The sequence below is a fragment of the Molothrus aeneus genome, chromosome 1 (assembly GCF_037042795.1).
Source record: "Molothrus aeneus isolate 106 chromosome 1, BPBGC_Maene_1.0, whole genome shotgun sequence".
Lineage (NCBI taxonomy): Eukaryota > Metazoa > Chordata > Aves > Passeriformes > Icteridae > Molothrus > Molothrus aeneus.
The window spans coordinates 140,539,789-140,557,791 of record NC_089646.1 but is presented as its reverse complement, the minus strand read 5'-3'; the positions used below and the strand labels follow the sequence as shown (position 1 = coordinate 140,557,791).

Here is an 18,003-nt window from a genome sequence, read left to right as displayed (position 1 = left end):
ATTCAACAAATCTCTAAGTCAGGATTCTTGTTAAACCAAATCAATAATGGACCATCACAGAGCCTTTCTAAATTGATAAAAATCAGCCTTGGGATGCAAGATTGAGTTCTCAAAACTTAGTGGGTTTGAATCTCCAATATCTGGTCTAATTGTCTGAGTTTCCACAAGTCAATAAAGAGAAAGGAGATTTATTCCATCTAAGATACTACACTGACACAGAGGGAAAGTTAAATAACTGTTTTCTGCAAGAGACTATCTAGTTCCACACAAGGAACTTAGACACACGCGTACTTAACACCTACACAGCAAACTATTAATGATTGCCATCAAAATGACACCACTAGGCATATGTAAAAGTTGTAACGGTGTGCATTTCATCATTCACTGGAGAGATTAAAAAAAATTAAATTCAACTTTCCACAAAGGCAGATTATTTCATTATTTCTTCCCTTCACAGCTCTTGGGTACCTCTCTGCCTTTAAGAACTCTCAGAAGAACCTGTACTTCCAGTTCTACTTAGGTAGGGCTTTTAAGACAGAAAAGTCTTCTTTCATCACAAACTACACAAGTGGCATTGTCATGTTCCATATTTTTAATTGGTAAGAATTCTGTAAACTGAGCATTTCAGAAATCTAAACTCCAAGCTATATTTAATACACATCTGCTAGAGTAGACAGAAAGAGGTGATTAAAAATTTGAAAATAAATGGCACTACCTATGAGGTATCTAATGCTACAGACAAATAAAAGGGTTCCAGGTCTAAAGAATACCCCCACTGCTTCAGCATAATATTTCTTTATATAATTCATAGCATCTTCATTATAAACTGAATAGAATTTTATCTCTTTACCAGTATTTGTAAGTGTAATTTAACCTTATTAGTCATACAATTTCAGTATATTCACAGTATAAAATAATAAAGGTGGCCGGTGGACAATTTGGTACAGTTCACTACAAAGCTGAATAAAACCTTACCGGTGGTCCAGGAGGTCCAAGGGGACCCTTGTTGGCTTCTGAACAGGAACAAGCATGAGGAAGGGCAGGACAATTTTCCTCATCTCTCTATGAAAAGGTTAAGATAGGAGAAGAATGATGCACAGAACTTCAAATGCTGGGTATTTTATCAGTCTAAGACATAGTATTTAGTACAGTCTAAGACAGTACTCAAAAGCACCCACTTGATTTAGAAAAATACATCTAATTGACTTTCAATAGGACAAGTAAACCAAGTAGAGATGGGCTTTTTAGAAAACTTTTAAGCATCCATTCCAAATAAAACATTTTCTCAACAAAGTAGAAAATAAAAGGTAAATTCTACACTTATTGAAAGAGGTTTCTTACCAAGCCAGGAAGTTCACAGCATTTGTCTCGATTGGCCCATGAGGTAGCACAAATAATGTCAAACATCTGTAACTGCAGCTGTTTCAAAACAAAGGTGGTGTACAATATGACTGTTAGATGTAAGATCAGTGCAAAATGGAGACATCAGCAAACAAAGCCAACTTGATTCAAGCACTCAGATTAGACAAAGGCTTTTGACTTCAAGCAGCAAGCCACAAATACCACATTTAAATGGTAAATCCACTGCTTTGACCAAATGTGTGTCCAACCAACTCATCTGAACTATCAGACATTATATGAATTGAGCAAAGCTGTTCAAGGTTAAATGCTGCATGCATTTGTTGAATTTTCCCCCAGTCCTTGATTAAATTCCTTATTTTGCCCAATGGTGTCTTCCAGTATCTTTTTATAGCAAAAAAGACATCAAGAGTTAGACGAAAGAGAGTTTGGCTTCTCTGAATAACTCCTCTTAACCCTCTGGTCTGCTCTTCAGATTTTATCTGGGACAAGGTCTTCTGTAGACTATTACTTACACTGGACCTGAGCCACAAATAATATTTCTCATTTTTCCAGTTTAATTTTATTTTAGAATATGCCCTCTCTTATCTGTATTATCCCCAGGCAATGATAGCTTAAGAATGGGGAAAAGCTTGCTCACCACGTGACAATATTGGGCAAAAAAGAAAATTCCCATCACAGGTCTGGGAACATGGTTTGGACAAGAATTTAATCTGCAAGAACACACACACATGCTAAAAATAGTGGCTGCTTGATATTCAGAAACAATATACTAAATAGGACTCAATGGTAAAACCAATTATCTCCTTTACAGCCCTCTCTGAACAAAGGGGTATACAGAGATGAAGCTTTCTTCTGTTACTATTTCTATTCTTTTTCCATGCCTTGTTTATGTGCATACTGAATAGGGAATGGTATGGAACAGAACATCCCATTAAATTAACCCCACATGTTAAAAAATTTGAGGAACTGCTAAAGACAGAATGCTGGGTTTGTTCCCATTATTTTCAGTGGCATTATTTTAAGATCAGAACAGAGGAATGAATTTTAAAATTTTCTTATGACTGCATTGCTTCTAAAGCTGTTAAAATTAACTACATATGTGCACCTTTGGTCTTGCCTCATTTTTTTCCTTATAAAAGTCAAATATTATATTTTAAATAAAGGCATACTTTCATATAGATAGACATTCTCCTCACCGGCCAGCAGATTAGCTGGTTTGTGGATTTGCTGTACTACAGATGCAGACACAATGAGCTGGCACCACGCAAAACACCTCAGACAGCTGAAGTGCAGCATGAAGGCAGCATTTGAACTCGCAGTTTGGCTCCACGGAGAACCACCCTGGGTCCAGCAAGTCTGTGTCCATGTCCGAGTCAAATGGAAGCTGGCTGCATGGGGAGCCACTTAGTCTCCCTCTTTGCTGCACATCCCTAAGCTCCTAACTCCAGGAGGCCTCACAGTGCAGCAGCAGACAAAAGTGCAGGCACACACTGCTCTGGGACACAGAATACCTGAGCATTTGCATGATATTGCTCTTAAGCAAATCACTCATCCCAGAAATGGGGTGCAGCAAGACCAGAGCTGGTTCCATAGAGAGCACCTTAGGTTCAGAAGTTGTATTTCCATTTTTTTTCCATAACTCAGTCCATCCTGAGCTATTCTATTATCCTGATCAATGGTAGGACAAAATTTATAGATAGGTATGTACATGTATTCATTTTGTCTGGACTAGGCAATTTGGACAATAGGAATAAAGTCTGTTGGTGTAAATTAAAGAGCAAACAGACATTTTCTGAAATGCTGTATTCACCAACCAAATGTTGGATGACTCAGTATTCTTTTTCAAAACCATTATGTGGGTTGTTCTGACTCAAGTTAAAATCCAGAACAAAGCTTTCTTTGCTACTCTTAAACATTTATTCATAAGTCTTTGCATTTATAGTGATTTTGCTTTCTAAATATCCAGCCCCACAAGCAGAATCACTAAGGTGGAAAAATCCTTGTCTAACCAGGCTACAGCTCTGCAAATTTCCCAACAGACCACGTTAGAAAATACTATTAACAGTACATATATATGCAAGCAAACAAGGTTCAAAGAGGAGGAAACATCAATAAAGAGGAGGTCTGTGAACTGTAGATAATGTTTTAAAGTTGGACTTTTTATTAAATCCCACTGAAGGAATAGAAAACACTACTTGCTGCAGGTCCCAGTCAGGTTTCATTGCTCTGGCTACAATACAATCCTGAGATGACTCATTCAGGAGTGTTAAAAGGGTTTGGCACCTCGAGCCTAATCCTCTGTTTGATCAATCTGTCTGTCTGTCTATCTATCTATCTATCTATCTGTTCATTTTACCATTGCACACTGTATATATTGATGGGAAAAAAAACTCTGGTACAATTATATTTCCTCAAAATTGAAATGTCTGGCAAAATTCAAACAACTGCTCTGTATTGATTTATATTTAAAATACACTAAAAACATTCCAAGAATGTTAAACATGTTCCATGTGAATACAATTAGAACAAAACATCCACAATTTTGTTCCAAACTGCCTGCTTACTTTTATTTTATGTAATAAGCATGTCTAAAACTAAGAGCTCTACTAATCTAGTAGCTGTTCTGAGAACCTCTATCCTGCCTCCTACTAGATATCTTTGATGTCTTTTAGAGCAGGAAATCAACTCATTTGTGTCTTAAGTGTGACTATTTAAAGAAGTACTGCTCAATATTAATAAATTGTGCAGAATGGAGACTTCAGAGGATGGCATTTGGGTGCTTTCTTGATTTGTTTCTAATTTGGTATATATGGTAATACCAGAAGACACCTTAACCCTGCTAAAGAATTTTAATCTTCATCTACACATTGCTAATCTTACATCAGCTTTACAGTTCATTTGAAAAAAATCAAATTTTTCAGTGAGCGGGCAGTCTGATTTTTTTTTTAATAGATTCCTAGGTTCTAACAAAAGACACATTTCTTTCCACTTCTTTACAAAGGCTTCTCTAATTCCAAGATTTCCTAAGTCTGCCTTTTTGTGTTTCTATTGGAACGTGCCTATAAAGGTTTCTCTGTGTAATTGTCTTTCCAGGCTTCATATAATTATTTTCCACCAATTTGGGCCCTAAAAGCTCTTTCTTTTCACACAGAGACACATTCTGAGGGCTTATTTTTTACTAAACAAGAGTATTTTCATATATTAACAAGTAAATACATATTTGAAACCTCATTCCTATTCAAGTCAATCCTTGGTTCAAGGTTCACATTTTCTGCTAAACTCATTCTAGGGTCAAGAAAGTTCAAGGAAAATTAGCAAACACTACCATGCACAAAAAAAGTCAAAACCCCCCAAACAAAACAAAAAACTGAAAGACATGCATTGGTTGTCAAGCAGAAAGAATAATCAATTACTGCTTCTAGGAGAATAATTTCAGAGGAATGAATGAGCACTTAAACTGGGGGAGAGGGGAGACTTTTCTCTCTTAAAATGTCCTATATTATAAAAGAGCTAGGTAAGCCAGGTATACTTAGATGGGAGCTTTTGGGGACAGTCTGTGCCAAAACAGTTCAGATTTTTAGTGAACAGACAGAGAATTAAGGGGCAGACAAAGAATCAGAGGGAATAACAGACATGGGGAATAATTACAAAAAATTTTAAAAACCAAAGTTTAAATAATTCCAGGCAAAGGAGTTATACATGACATTACTGTATGCAATTATTTTTGGAACACAAGTAATATCTGAATGTATCAACTGTGTTTACATATGTTTTTGAGAATAAAATTTCAACAATAATGATCTTATTATTTTATTTATTAAAATAATAAAAACCAGATTTTGCCCAAATTGACAACTATTACAGGCTTTTGCAGAATTTCTGAAATGCTGGGTCTTTACTATTTAAAATGAATTCACTTGGCTTCAAGTTAAAACTAACTGCAAAGTTCCCAAACAATTGATTTTTTTAGGATATTTTAAGTGTTAGAAAGAGTTGTTGCTGTTCCACTCACCGGTGCAGAATTTTCCCTTGGTCCCCTGGATCTCACCATCCTCCCCAGCACTTCTATGCCATCAGAACTAATATTCCCTGCTGCATTAATGGTCTTCTCACCCACTTCCTTGCAGTCAATAATTATCTTGGCTGTGGTCTTGCTGATAACAACATGCAGCTGAGCAAAAGAGAAGATGCTTTAAACACACAAAGGAGTGCATGATATAAATGTGCTCTTTCCTAGGGAAAAGGGGGGCATTTTTGAAATGATCTCCTAACTCTATGTTTGCTAATGAAACTCCAAAGCAAATAACCTAGATAACCTCTAGGGGTCCCTTCAACCTGAATTATTCTATGATTGTAAACTGTTGAATGAATTTAGTTTATTTTTCTACTTCTGGAACATCTGCAAAGAAATTGGCAACTTACATAATTTATTCAATAAATAAATAATTTGTCCCAACAGAAGATCTGTACAATGTTCATTTACCACTCAGACCCCACAGAACCTTTGATTTATGTGGTCATTCCTCATATAGAGCATTGAATTTCACCATTACAGCCATTATAGCCAGCCACTTGCAAAAGCCAAAACAAAGCAGTAAAATTTAGTTTGTAAATTATATATTGACCGACAAAGCTGCCACAATGAAGTTTTTACACTGAAAAAATCAAATCACAACAAATGCAGCACAGGAAGCAGAGCACAATAAACAAATTCTTTCCTTCTGCCTTGATTGCACTCTGTTGTCCCTCACTGATGCAGCAGAGACACTCCCAGTAGGGAGGACTAGCTACAAATATCCTGTCATGAGCAAACTCTCAGGGCTTTTGTTTGTTTGTCTTGTTTCGGAAAGATCCAAACATCAGGAAAAAAGTCAATGACAAAATTACCCTCTACCATAAATGGGTGCTACAATCCCAGTGCTGCTTCACCTGCTTTCAGAAAGAATGTTAAAAGTTCTCAAATAACAAAAGAAAGTTCAATGTGGCATAGCTCTTAAAATACATTTTAAAATTACAACTGATGAAAAAACGATTTTTTTTCTGGACATTTTATTTTGAGTGACACTGCCAATCCAAATCTTAAAAGGAAAAGCTGATTTATTTCTAAATTACTTTTCAAGATATGTATTTTTAAATGAACTCTAAAACACAGGCAAAAAGTATGACATGAAAATTTAACACATCAGCTTCATGGTAAAACCTATGATTTGTTTAATGTTAATCTAATACTGCAAAGAGACATATGACAGTAAGGTAGTTGATGCAAAATACACTTTTTTTGGCAGTAACTGATCTCATAAAACATGATTTTGAAACACAAAAAACTCACAAGTTTTTATTCAGAGTGCTTTTTTTCCCCTATTATCATTACTAACCTTATGAAAACTCCCATAAAATATCTTCCTTATTTCAGGACCTTCAAAAGTTACAGTTTGAAAATCTCCTTTGTAGTCATAGTTAAAGAAAGTCAGAGTTTTTCCACCATCTGTGTGAGATCAAAATTAAGGGCTCTGTGTTAGAGAAAAGTCCTGATACAAAATTTGAAAGAGTCAATTTGCATTTAACAAAGAAGACCAAATATGACAGCTCAAATGTTAGTAAAACACATTCATAAACATTCATAAACACTGACCTGCAAGTAACAAGTTATATCAGAGAAATGCTCTTTCCTGGTTTGACAGGAAGGATGGACCAGAAGTTCTGAGACTACCTCACCCATGTCTACCTGGTTTTACTCTTTCATTCATTCTCTGTGAGAGTTGGATGAGAAAAACCCTTCCTCAAGCTGGCTAAATGCCTAATTCCCACCTATTTCAAGGTGACAGACTGGCAGATATCAAGAACCGGTATCACAGTAGCTTCATCTTCTCAACAGTAAAACCTTATAAATTATAATCCCTGTTTCAAAATTGTGAAAGTAAAACCAAGCAGAAATGAAGAGCCATCAAGAGTTCATATCTGTGGTTCTAGCTCTTCTTTTCACCAGACTGCATTTCCTCTACATATGCTCCCAGTACCACTGGCTTAGATCAAGACAGATTTGATCAGAATCAGACCCAAAGCACTGGAAATCTTAAAAGCAGATGAGTATCTCACATCAAATTGCATCTAGTATAGATCCTTGGAATCCAGTTTAAAGCAGTTAACTCAAATTTTGACTCTAACTCCAAATTAAACTCAGTTAAATTGAACCTAAAATCCATGCATTAGGGATTCTCCCCGCCAGATTCACGTTGTTCTAGTAGCAGATTGAAACACTGGCAATAATAAAACTAGACACAGAATTAATAATTTGCACAGTTAAGATCACTGATAAAACACAAAACACATACTATCTAAAATAACTCCAACCAGTGGTTCATATGCTTCGTTCAAAATCTCCCACAGAGCAAACGGCTCCTGTGGCGTGTCCGGCAGTACCCGAAAGAGAAATGTGATGGTGTAATCAGAAGGGAGACCTTCAGGATGCAAATACCTGTGAGAGAAATAATCAGTCTTTGAAACTGAAACAACATTTAAACTAGTGATTTACTCATCAGAATTTAGGCGAGCATGCTTTCTATTACTTTGTATATTCCCTTATAAATCAAGACTGAGAAGTGATATAAGTGTCTATAAAACCTACTCAACTTGATAACTCTGAAAGAATGCTTATGAAGAAAGTAGAAGTTATTGTCTCCTTTGAAATTTACAAAATTGACCTTAAAATTTAACTTTTCTTTTATAATTTGAAGATCAAATCAGAGGTCAGGAAGTAAAGCTGAAATGAATTATATTTAAAGCTTTTAAAAAACAATAGCCACTCTCGAGACCTTTGAAATTGTCTGATTAAAGAGACAATGGAAATTGCTTGGAAGACCAGTCTCGATAGACATGTCCTTTGTCATTAAGCCATTATAAATGGATTAAAATTAGGAGTGACAAGACTGTTATAGGAAGCTTTATAAAATATAGAGAATGGAGTTTATACATTTCAAAGCCAATACAAAAGAAAGTGAAGTCAGAAAAGACCACATACTGAAATACTATCTGGTTTCCTAGAATTTATGCAGAAGAGGAAGTTTATGATATAAAAGTACTTTATTTTATGTAATTTCCAAAAATTCATTATTATCTTACTTCAAGTTGAATTTAATGTTTTGTTGTGAAATCCCAAAGTGAAACATTTGGACAAGCATCTGAGACAACTGAATGTATGTTAAATGTTAATTAGTCTGATTCCTTAAAATCACAGTAAGGGGATCTGAAAGAAGTCTCAAGAGTTATTCAAACAATTTATTTTCCCCAAGCATGATGCATTCCTTTTTAAGTGTTTCTGGCACATAGCATGAATCATGCTGAAAAGAGATTTAACATGATATATTATCAATATATTCTGCACAGTGTCAGTAGATGATCAGATGTGATGTTACACTGCCCATTTCCCATAGAGAAAGAGGGGACACTCAATAGGTAAAAGAAAAAAGCCTTTACAGTGTGTCCATTGTACAGAATGAAAGCCAATTCAATAAGCAGGGTGCGTTAAATGGAAGGTCTGGGGAAACAGAACTCAAAAAGGAGAATAAAATTAATGGCATTCAGTGCACAGATGAAGTGACAAAGCCAAGGGGTATTTTTCAGACATACCTGTGGATCATCAAGAGAAAGGTGTTCTCTGAACCATGAAAAGGGGTGAAAGTCTAATGAAGCAGTAAGACTGGGCTGGGGGGGCAGCTAGAGAATAGCATATAAAGGCAGCAGATCAAATTAGAAAGAAGCAGAAAGGGAAAAAGAAGTAAGAAATGTTAATCCCTTGGCATTTCAGTCCATCAGGGCCCAGGAGGAAACAAAACAAGGAGAATGGGAAACAGCACCAAGAAGTACAGCTCCAACTGGGACACAACAGGGCAATCACACACTCTGATGATACCTAATATAAACCTTCAATTTCTCACTGTTTTTCTTTCTTATTTATCTTAGGTAAATAATATTTTTCATTAACCCTCCCCAGTGTAATCCATCAGAGCCACTGCTTCTCTCTCGTGCTACTTAAAATAGAGTGGGGGTTTGGACTGAGAAGAACCCAACATAGACATTGTTTATACAAGAAAGAGGATTTCCATGACTTCCTCTCTGAGGAATGACTGTAAAAGTCATTCAGTCAGGGGACTCTTCATAGCCTCCTCCATAACCCTCCCAAGACACAGTCCCTGTGACTAAAAGATGTCCTGCCTCCCTCCCAGGCAGGGTTCACACAGACCCACTTCAACATAAGGGTGATAATCTTCCCTTGTAACCAATGGCTGGACACAGACTGCATAGAAATGGCTGAGGAACAGCTGAAGCAGGTTCTCATTCTGACCCTTGCTTCAAGGACATGCTGAACTCTCTGAGACTTCAACCTGCATTCCAGAGGCACCCTTCACAAAGTGCTGCAGACTGGAATCTGCCCAGACATGGGCCTGCATGAAGTTGCCAGGTGTTACACAGACACAAGCCTGAAACAGGCTCGTGGGAAAACCAAAATAGCCACTGGGCTTACCTACTTTTATCTACAATTGTTATTTTTGAATTAAACTGATTGAAGGGTCAGAGCACCAAACAGTTTTCCTTTTCATCAGTATATCACAGATATACATTAGCACCTCTGCACTTCTGACTTAAAAATAATAGTCCCTGAAATGAATAATTGCCTGCACTAGAAAATTATCTTCATGTGGTTTTTGAGTATTTATATGTGAATACATACTTGGTAGGCTGGGATACCAGAGCATCCTTGTGTAGTCTGTAACATGGGAAAACATTAAATGTACCAGGTTCCATGGAAACCCCTTCCACAGATGAAAACTCCTTTTCAACCAAACCAAACATTTCCATCATTTTAAATCCTGGAAGATATCAAATGGCATATTTTATTAATTTAAATTAATACTGCATCAGAGGATACAAAAAAAGACATTGATAATTGTATCTAAGAGTTCCATTGCCTGTTAGCATGAAGGGAAATGTATTGCCTAATACTGTGAAAATAATGTAATGAAAATGATTCCATAAATCAGAAACAAAAATGAACACAAAAATACTGTACCTGCAAAATTATTGCCATCTTTAACTACCAGTGGGCAGGCTGGAAAGGAAAAAGAGATATATTTAAGAATACAAGAGATGTCCCACTGAGTCAGAACAGTCATGCACTCAGACTTAAACTCAGCACTCTACCCCCAAGAGCAGCAAAAGGAGGCTGGGTAGGAAGGACAGGCATACCTGGCCACTTCCTACTCCATTCTGTCAATGCTTCTCAGGATCCCCAAGGGTTGTAGCAAATATATTAAGGAGTGCTCCCTGTGTGCTCCATATAATATATTTGTATGGATTTCTTGTCCATTAATTTGTCTAATCCTCCCTATAAACCTGCCTTCACAATCTCTTCAGCAATTTCAAATTTGTTGGGAAGAAAAGTAACAAACTCGTTGCCTCTTGCATAAAATAAAGTTTGTCTTATATGGGGATTTAACCAAGTGTTCCCTAATTCTCTGTGAGCTTTTCCAGCCTAACCCATCTCAAGTTCAAGTACTGCAGCAGACATTCCCTGTACCTGAAACTCCACAATAGTTTCCATGAGCAAGAGAAACCAGAACAATCCCTAAGATGTGTACTCACATTTTTAATAGCTGCAAATCTGATTTATACATTTCTTTTGGCAGGGAAGAAAGGTCACTAATATATTTCAGGAAAGGTGCCCTGGGAAATCAACAAGCCTAAAGCAGCATATCAACCAAATATGGCGCCCCAGGATACTCACATTTGAAGATCACTTCTAGGAAACAAGCACAAGTGACCAATAAAGGATACTGTTGAAAATTGTCAATGTTTAACATTCTCTCTACCATTGAAAGTAGAGCTCATGGTCAAAATCTCAGAACTGGTGGCTCACAAGCCACATCCTTTTAGCTTACCAGCTCTGACAATTCCGAGTCTCATGAAAACTCACAGCCCTGTGCACAAGGACTCCTTACAATCACAAATAGTTCATATCAGCCACATCAGTGCCTGCTTCTTGGCTTATACAAAAGGAAGTACATTGTGGGCACAGACCTAAAAGCATGTGAATTAATGACCAATAATCATTAAGTGTTGCTCTGGAATGTCTATTCCTTAATTTTCATAAAGAAATGGAAGTGTGGCTTTCTCACAGATTCCAGAATTTGAGTGTGTTTTATGCTTTTCCTTAGGCTACAACTCATCTACTTTCGTAACAAAAATGTTAATGATTGGATCTCTATTAATAAATAAACCATGTGACTTGAATAAGAAAGAATGCAGCTAGCAGTACTCTTACAGAGGGTTAAAGTAGCCTAGAAAATAAAATAAAATTATCTTTTATGATTCTGAAATGTCAACAACATCTGAAATGAGTTTTTGACAACCAGTGGCTATATTCTGGCTTTATAGAAACAACCATTAATTATTTTGAAGTCACAAAACCTTCATTTCCCTTATCTTCTGCGGAAATACGTTAGAATTATAAAGTCAGTAGTAAATTATCTTAAAAAGATCAAGACTTTGTCTTGATACAAAATTAATAGTTACAATCTCCCCAGTATTTACAGTTATTTTAGAAACAAACATAAATCAAAATGGCTAACTTGCTGATGCAGTTTCACAAACAAAAGTGATCAGCTCATCTTCAATCTTTGTAAAGGCATCAAAGTCATCCACGAAGAAGACATGTCTTTCACTGGGCTTGCTGCCAATATTAACTAACTCTGAATAGTCAGCATCAGCCACTCCAATAGCAAAAAAGGTAAACCCTGTAAAACAAAAAAGAACACTCCTGTGAGTCATTCATTTTGAGAGTTGACATACAAGATGACCACAACTGTATTTGCACTGACTCCTTTCCTAATTAAACAGCAACTTGGACATTTAATTATTACCCTATAGCATGAGAAAATTCACTTATGTAATCTAAAATAGAAGTAAAACATTCTCTGTGAAATATTTCTTCTGGGTATTTATGTTTAATTAGTTAAAGTTAAACCTTAAGTGTTTTCTTGAAGATATAGGACTACTCAATAGTTTAAAGTTTTAGCATACATTTAAATACTTTTTAAATTTAATGCTATACTCTATTACACAAAAATAGCCATGTATCAAGTACAGAATAAATAAAAAGTAGAGAAATTAATTTCTTGCAGGTTCTTTACAGATTTTTTCTGTGCCACATGTTAGTACATATATTATTTCAAGGCACTGCTGCCTCATGAGAGAACACTGAAATAAATGCATTATTATTTCATCAGCAATTTAACTGCACTGGTGTCACTGTTCTATATATTTAGCATTAATATTTTTCAAAATATGAGCCTGACTTAAAGGATTTAAATCAAATGGAAACTGTACCCTACATGTTTCAGGAGCAACAAAAGAGCCATAAGTTTTTCAATGTTTTCCTTTCCATAAGAGATGAAGGAAAAACCTCTCTTCATCAGGCTGAATATAGTTGGTGGATATATTGTTCTAGCATGGCTCAGTCACAAATTTCTTCCAGTCAAGCAATATTATCTTTAAGTTTGAATAAGGACCAGGGGCATTCATCACCTTCTGCAGAGCTTTAAGCATAACAAAACTTTGACTTAATACATTATAACAATATCTTCATGTCTCATCCAAGATCAGCATCTCTTTGTGCCTCTCCATCACAAATGCCCATCAGTACCTGCTCCATCCTATCTGCAGCCTCACTGTGCAGCACACTCCAGGGAAAATGGGAGAGGGGAATTTGTGTGCCACATCCCAGCAAGTGAACCCTCACAGAGTGCCATCTTCTCTGGAGGCCATTCCCAGCCCAGGAGCTAACAATGTAACTGCAAGACTTACCTGAGAGATGAATATTTTCTGTTCAGTTTAGACACAAACTCCAATTTATTCACAAATACACAGTTTTCTTAACTGCTACTTAAAACAGGTCATGCAAGCCCACTATTTTGTCATCTGCCTTATTGATGAAGACCCTACACTCAGCATCTAGCAACAAAACAAGGAGGCAGCCAAGCTGGACAATTACATTTGGTTTCAGAAATCAGTGAACTACACTGGGAACTTCATGGCTGTCAAAGCCAAAAGCAAATAAAAGGCACAAATGTAATTTCTCTTCAGGTCACCTCACATTAAAAGGAAGATAGTTTTTTTTCTTCCATCTTTTGGTTTTGTACCAGCTGGCACACTGTGCCCCCTTTGGTTTTGGTACAAATTTGGTACAACAATTAATCCATTTACACTTAGGCTCACAACATGGTGTGGCTGCTTAAAGCTCTAAAATTGAAGATTTTAAAAAAATTGCTAGAGGTAATTTGTGTAACATGAGAGCAAGTCAGAAACAGTGTAAGAATTTTCAATGGACCTTTTGTGTAGAAAACAAAATAGTTCAATTTGCTCATAACCACTAGACTACACTTTATAGATGATAATCCAGATTCTCAGGATCATATTCCCCAACTTCTTCATTCTGGGAGCAATTCCATTAACTAATACATGATATTAGCACTGCTGCCAAAATAAAAAATAATTCCATTAATCACACAAATCATGAATATCCAGAATCTAATCATATCCTAGTGATATTCTGTGTTTCTCAGCAATTTCTGTTTTCTTTAAAACTGGAGCAAAGGCTATCCTTACCTCATGCCCACACCTACTTAGATGCAATTACTGAAAAAAAGAACATGTGAGTTGTTTTTAAAACCACACAATTTACCATCTAGTTGCATTTCTCTGGAGACTTTGTTCACATCATCCTGTGATCGCCCATCAGTGATGACAACCAAGACCTTTGGAATGCCCCTTCTCATGCCTGCCTCTCCTGTAAATAACATTTCTCGTGCATGTTTAATGGCTTTGCCTGCAACACAAAAATTGACATTGACTGTGATACAAATCCCATTTCTATTGGCTTCTCATATCACATGTTACACATACATAAAAAGAAAAATCTGTTGTGCCCGCAGTAGTCTGTCAGTTTATTCATTCTGTATTTGTTAAAATCAAGATTTAGGAAAGTTTGATTTTGACCGTAATGTTTCAACTTCCGACAGCTTCGGCCCTCTGTTTTTCAATCCAGAAGGGGAAGATCATGAACGTGATTTGTGTGGCTGTCCTGGGTTCAGCTGGGATAGGCTTAATTTCCCTTTTTATTGCTGGTGCAGTGCTGAGTTTTGGACTCCATTTGAGGCTAATGTTGATAATGATGTTTTGGTTGTTGCTAAGCTGTGCTTACTCTGAGTCAAGCACTTTTCAGCGTCTCACTCTCTGCCCCTGAGCAGCTGCACAAGAGGACTGGAGGAGAGTGTACACAGGACAGCTGACCCAAACTGGCCAAAGGAATACTCCATACTATAGAACATCCTGCCCTGGGTATAAACTTGGGCAGTTGGCCAGGAGGGGCCAATCCCTGCTCTGGCATGGGCTGGCCATCAGTGATGAACAACCATACTAAGCATCATCTCTTATTCTTGGGGTTTCTCTCCCTCTATTTGTTATGCCGCTTTTTATTACTATTACTATCATTGTATTTTACTTTATTTCAACCATGAAACTATTGTCTCAGCCCACAAGCTTTACCCTTTTCTGATTCTCCTCCCCTTCCCACCAGGGCTAAGGGTAGGCAGTCAGTGAGCACTGTGTGGTATTTAGCTGCTGGCTGGGTTAGAGATAACAAAACTTTCCTGTTCTGGATTGTAGGGCACTGTCTACATTAACAACTGAGAATGTCATTGTAGTAAATGGAAAATTATTTTGATAATGCTGAAAGGAGATGCAATGCAACAGCTGCAAGAAATTTCTGTGAAGTCTGAAAATAATAAAACATAAGGTTTCCAACTGAAACAGATTTTAACCCTTTCAACCCTCATCTATAATTTCTTTATATCAGCAAGCTATTTTAAGGGATAAATTAAAATGCAACCTTAACAAACATCTTTCCCCATCCCAATCTTAAACATCCCATAGAGTCTTAACTGTCCTGGCTTATACCCAAACAGACACTCCACTCTCTCCAGTTTTCTACATGCTCTGCAAGCTTCCTCCCACCCTCTCCCCTTTATCACTTTTCTGCTCACTTGCCAAGCTGATTTCATATTACTCCCCATTCCACCTTCCAATACCCCCAAATTAATTTGATTTAAGCCCTCCTGCCCCTCTCCCTGCCTCCCTGATCCTTGTTATCACTATTGGTCAGTGGGGTGAATATGCAGCAGTAGGGGCTGAACTGTGTAAACTACAGATTACAAAGACTTTCTAATTTCAGAGCCCAACCCTTCATCTCCAGTGTGGAGACAGCATGCTATTACTGGTTTTGCAGTGATTAATTAAGCCATTTAGCAAATGAGAAAGAAATACTGTTTAGAGAAGCAGGGGAAAAATCTGCATTACAATCTCATCCTTTCTCACCTGTTTTTGTATTTCCTCCTTTGTAGGCTATTTGCTGAATAGCTTCAAGAAGAGTTTCTTTTGTTTTGTATGCATTCAATTTAAATTCTGTCCTGGGATCATCACTAAACTGAATTATTGCCACCTGTGCACATAGAAGATGTTCATTACAAAAGCACCACCCACTGCGTAAGCAAAAAGTAAGTGAATTTGACCACTTAAAACAAGGATTTATCTTGTAACTTTGCTTCATCTTTAAATTGAAGCCAGACTTTTTTCTCTTTAAAAAAGCTTTCAGTAAATAAAGTTCAATTTTACTCTGCAACTTTGGCAACCATCTAACACTTTCTGGTTTCATTTTGCAGCAAACAAGATGAGAGCAGTAATACCCACTTTGGCAGAAGCACTCTCAGTTGAGCCCAAAAGCAAAATCCTGGTTACAGCTGCTCACATGTGTACAGTTACTCATACTCAGAAGTGCTGGGACTTAATTCAGTCTCCATGAATTAATAACTGCACATAAGTAACTTAAGCTAGGGAGCAAGAAAGATTCAGGAATATATTTTGAAATATTGCCTCTGTCAAATGTGACACTACTGAGTTAAGACCCTGTATTACAATACTGTACACTAAGCCCCTACAACTCACAAAGCATATATTGATCTTCCTATTCCATAAGTGGTGCCCCTGATTTCAAAGGAGCTATTATGTTTAAATTTGTGACAAAGTTTCTGAAGCACCATTAATTATATTCTGGAAAAATAGCTGTATAGCAAGAAACAGTAAAAACTAAGTATTCTTCAGGGTTTGGACAAGTTAAAAGTAATTTCCAATGAGATCCTAAATCCCATATTATACAGGTAATATTAAAAGCAGTAACATATTTGCCAATAATATGTTCTGGAGCACCTCTCTAAACAAATACATAAATGGAACAATCATTGCAAATTTTATTTCAAGCACTGTAGATTCTGTAGAGTGTGTGATTCAAAATAACAGAACCTTTAGTTTTCCTTATCAATGCCATTTTTAGCTTATTTATAAATAAACACTACAATGAGTACCAAAAGCATGAAAAAACTTAAATGTCATTTGAATTAGAGGAGACTGAAATGATACTCAGCCCTCATGCTACAAAAATTTATACTGAGAATTTTAACATATGGTGTGCATAAAAAGATATTGAAAAAAGATACTGACCTAGAGCATATTTTATATTTTCACTGAACTGTGAAATGATGTCAGTTACTTCTTGATTCATTTCACTTCTGGTCTAGTCTAAAATACCCTGTCAAGTCCATGCACCCTCCATCTCTGCACACATTGATTACCTGTGTTCCATCGGGACCAATCTTATCCAAAGCTCCAACAGTGCTATAAAGGAAGTTAATTATCTTATTGAAATTGTCATCTCCAATACTCCATGACCCATCTACCAGGAATGCCAGATCAGCTTTGGCTGCTTTGCACACTGAGGAAGAAAGCAAGAATTTTGGAATTAGAGCAATGCCTCAACTCAAAAATCTCAAAAATTACTTAAAAAATGCAACCATCATGAAAAGACCTTTTTTAATATTAGTTAATACATGTTAGCTCAATGTTAGCTTCAGTCAACAGACCTGTTGGCATTGACCTCAGTGCAAGTGTAGAACCAGCTGAACTCTGCAAGGGAGAATTGTCTGCAGCAATAGATCCTATCACAGAACACACTTAAATGGTTCTTTGAAGTCTGGCTTATCATTTCTATTTTTATTTAGGTTTTTAAGTAATCTCACACATGAACTTATACAATGTCAACTCCTAGCACGACACAGTAAGCAAGATGACAGAATTTCAACTGTGGAGGTTCCCACTGGGAAAATCCATTCATAAAGTTACCCTAAGGTCTGCAGTGTCTAAGGCACTTCAACTGCACTGTGCAGGAGCAATGCAGGTTTCACCCATCTCATCTGATTCCAGCACATTCTTACGCAAAATGGCCTGCAAGAGCTGTACACTGCTCACACTTTTTGGGAAGTTGCTCACTCTTTCATGGGAACTGGGAACCTTCAACACTTCACAGAAATCCAAGTCTATTGCTTGGAGTCAGAAGTAAACTGTCTCAAACCAAAGTTATGTTTTTCAACATATTTCATCTTCATATTTCAGCTAAATCCAGAGAATAGGACAAGAAGATATAAACCTGTATTTTTATTTTCTGTTGATTACTCCTTGGATGACAAAACCCCCTCATTA

General features: G+C 36.8%; 1 protein-coding gene across 1 annotated transcript in view; it reads right to left on the bottom strand.

Annotated features, from left to right (window-relative positions):
- COL14A1 (collagen type XIV alpha 1 chain) overlaps positions 1-18,003 on the bottom strand; it is a 114,142-nt gene that overhangs the window by 26,947 nt on the left and 69,192 nt on the right. The window contains exons 26-36 of the mRNA XM_066565933.1: positions 17,100-17,239; positions 15,790-15,913; positions 14,099-14,242; positions 11,988-12,152; positions 10,430-10,468; positions 10,091-10,229; positions 7,695-7,837; positions 6,738-6,847; positions 5,375-5,533; positions 1,342-1,419; positions 976-1,062 (exon numbers count right to left, since the gene is read on the bottom strand). Of these exons, the coding sequence (XP_066422030.1) occupies positions 976-1,062; positions 1,342-1,419; positions 5,375-5,533; positions 6,738-6,847; positions 7,695-7,837; positions 10,091-10,229; positions 10,430-10,468; positions 11,988-12,152; positions 14,099-14,242; positions 15,790-15,913; positions 17,100-17,239 (1,328 nt within the window). The remainder of the gene's footprint in view (positions 1-975; positions 1,063-1,341; positions 1,420-5,374; positions 5,534-6,737; positions 6,848-7,694; positions 7,838-10,090; positions 10,230-10,429; positions 10,469-11,987; positions 12,153-14,098; positions 14,243-15,789; positions 15,914-17,099; positions 17,240-18,003) is intronic.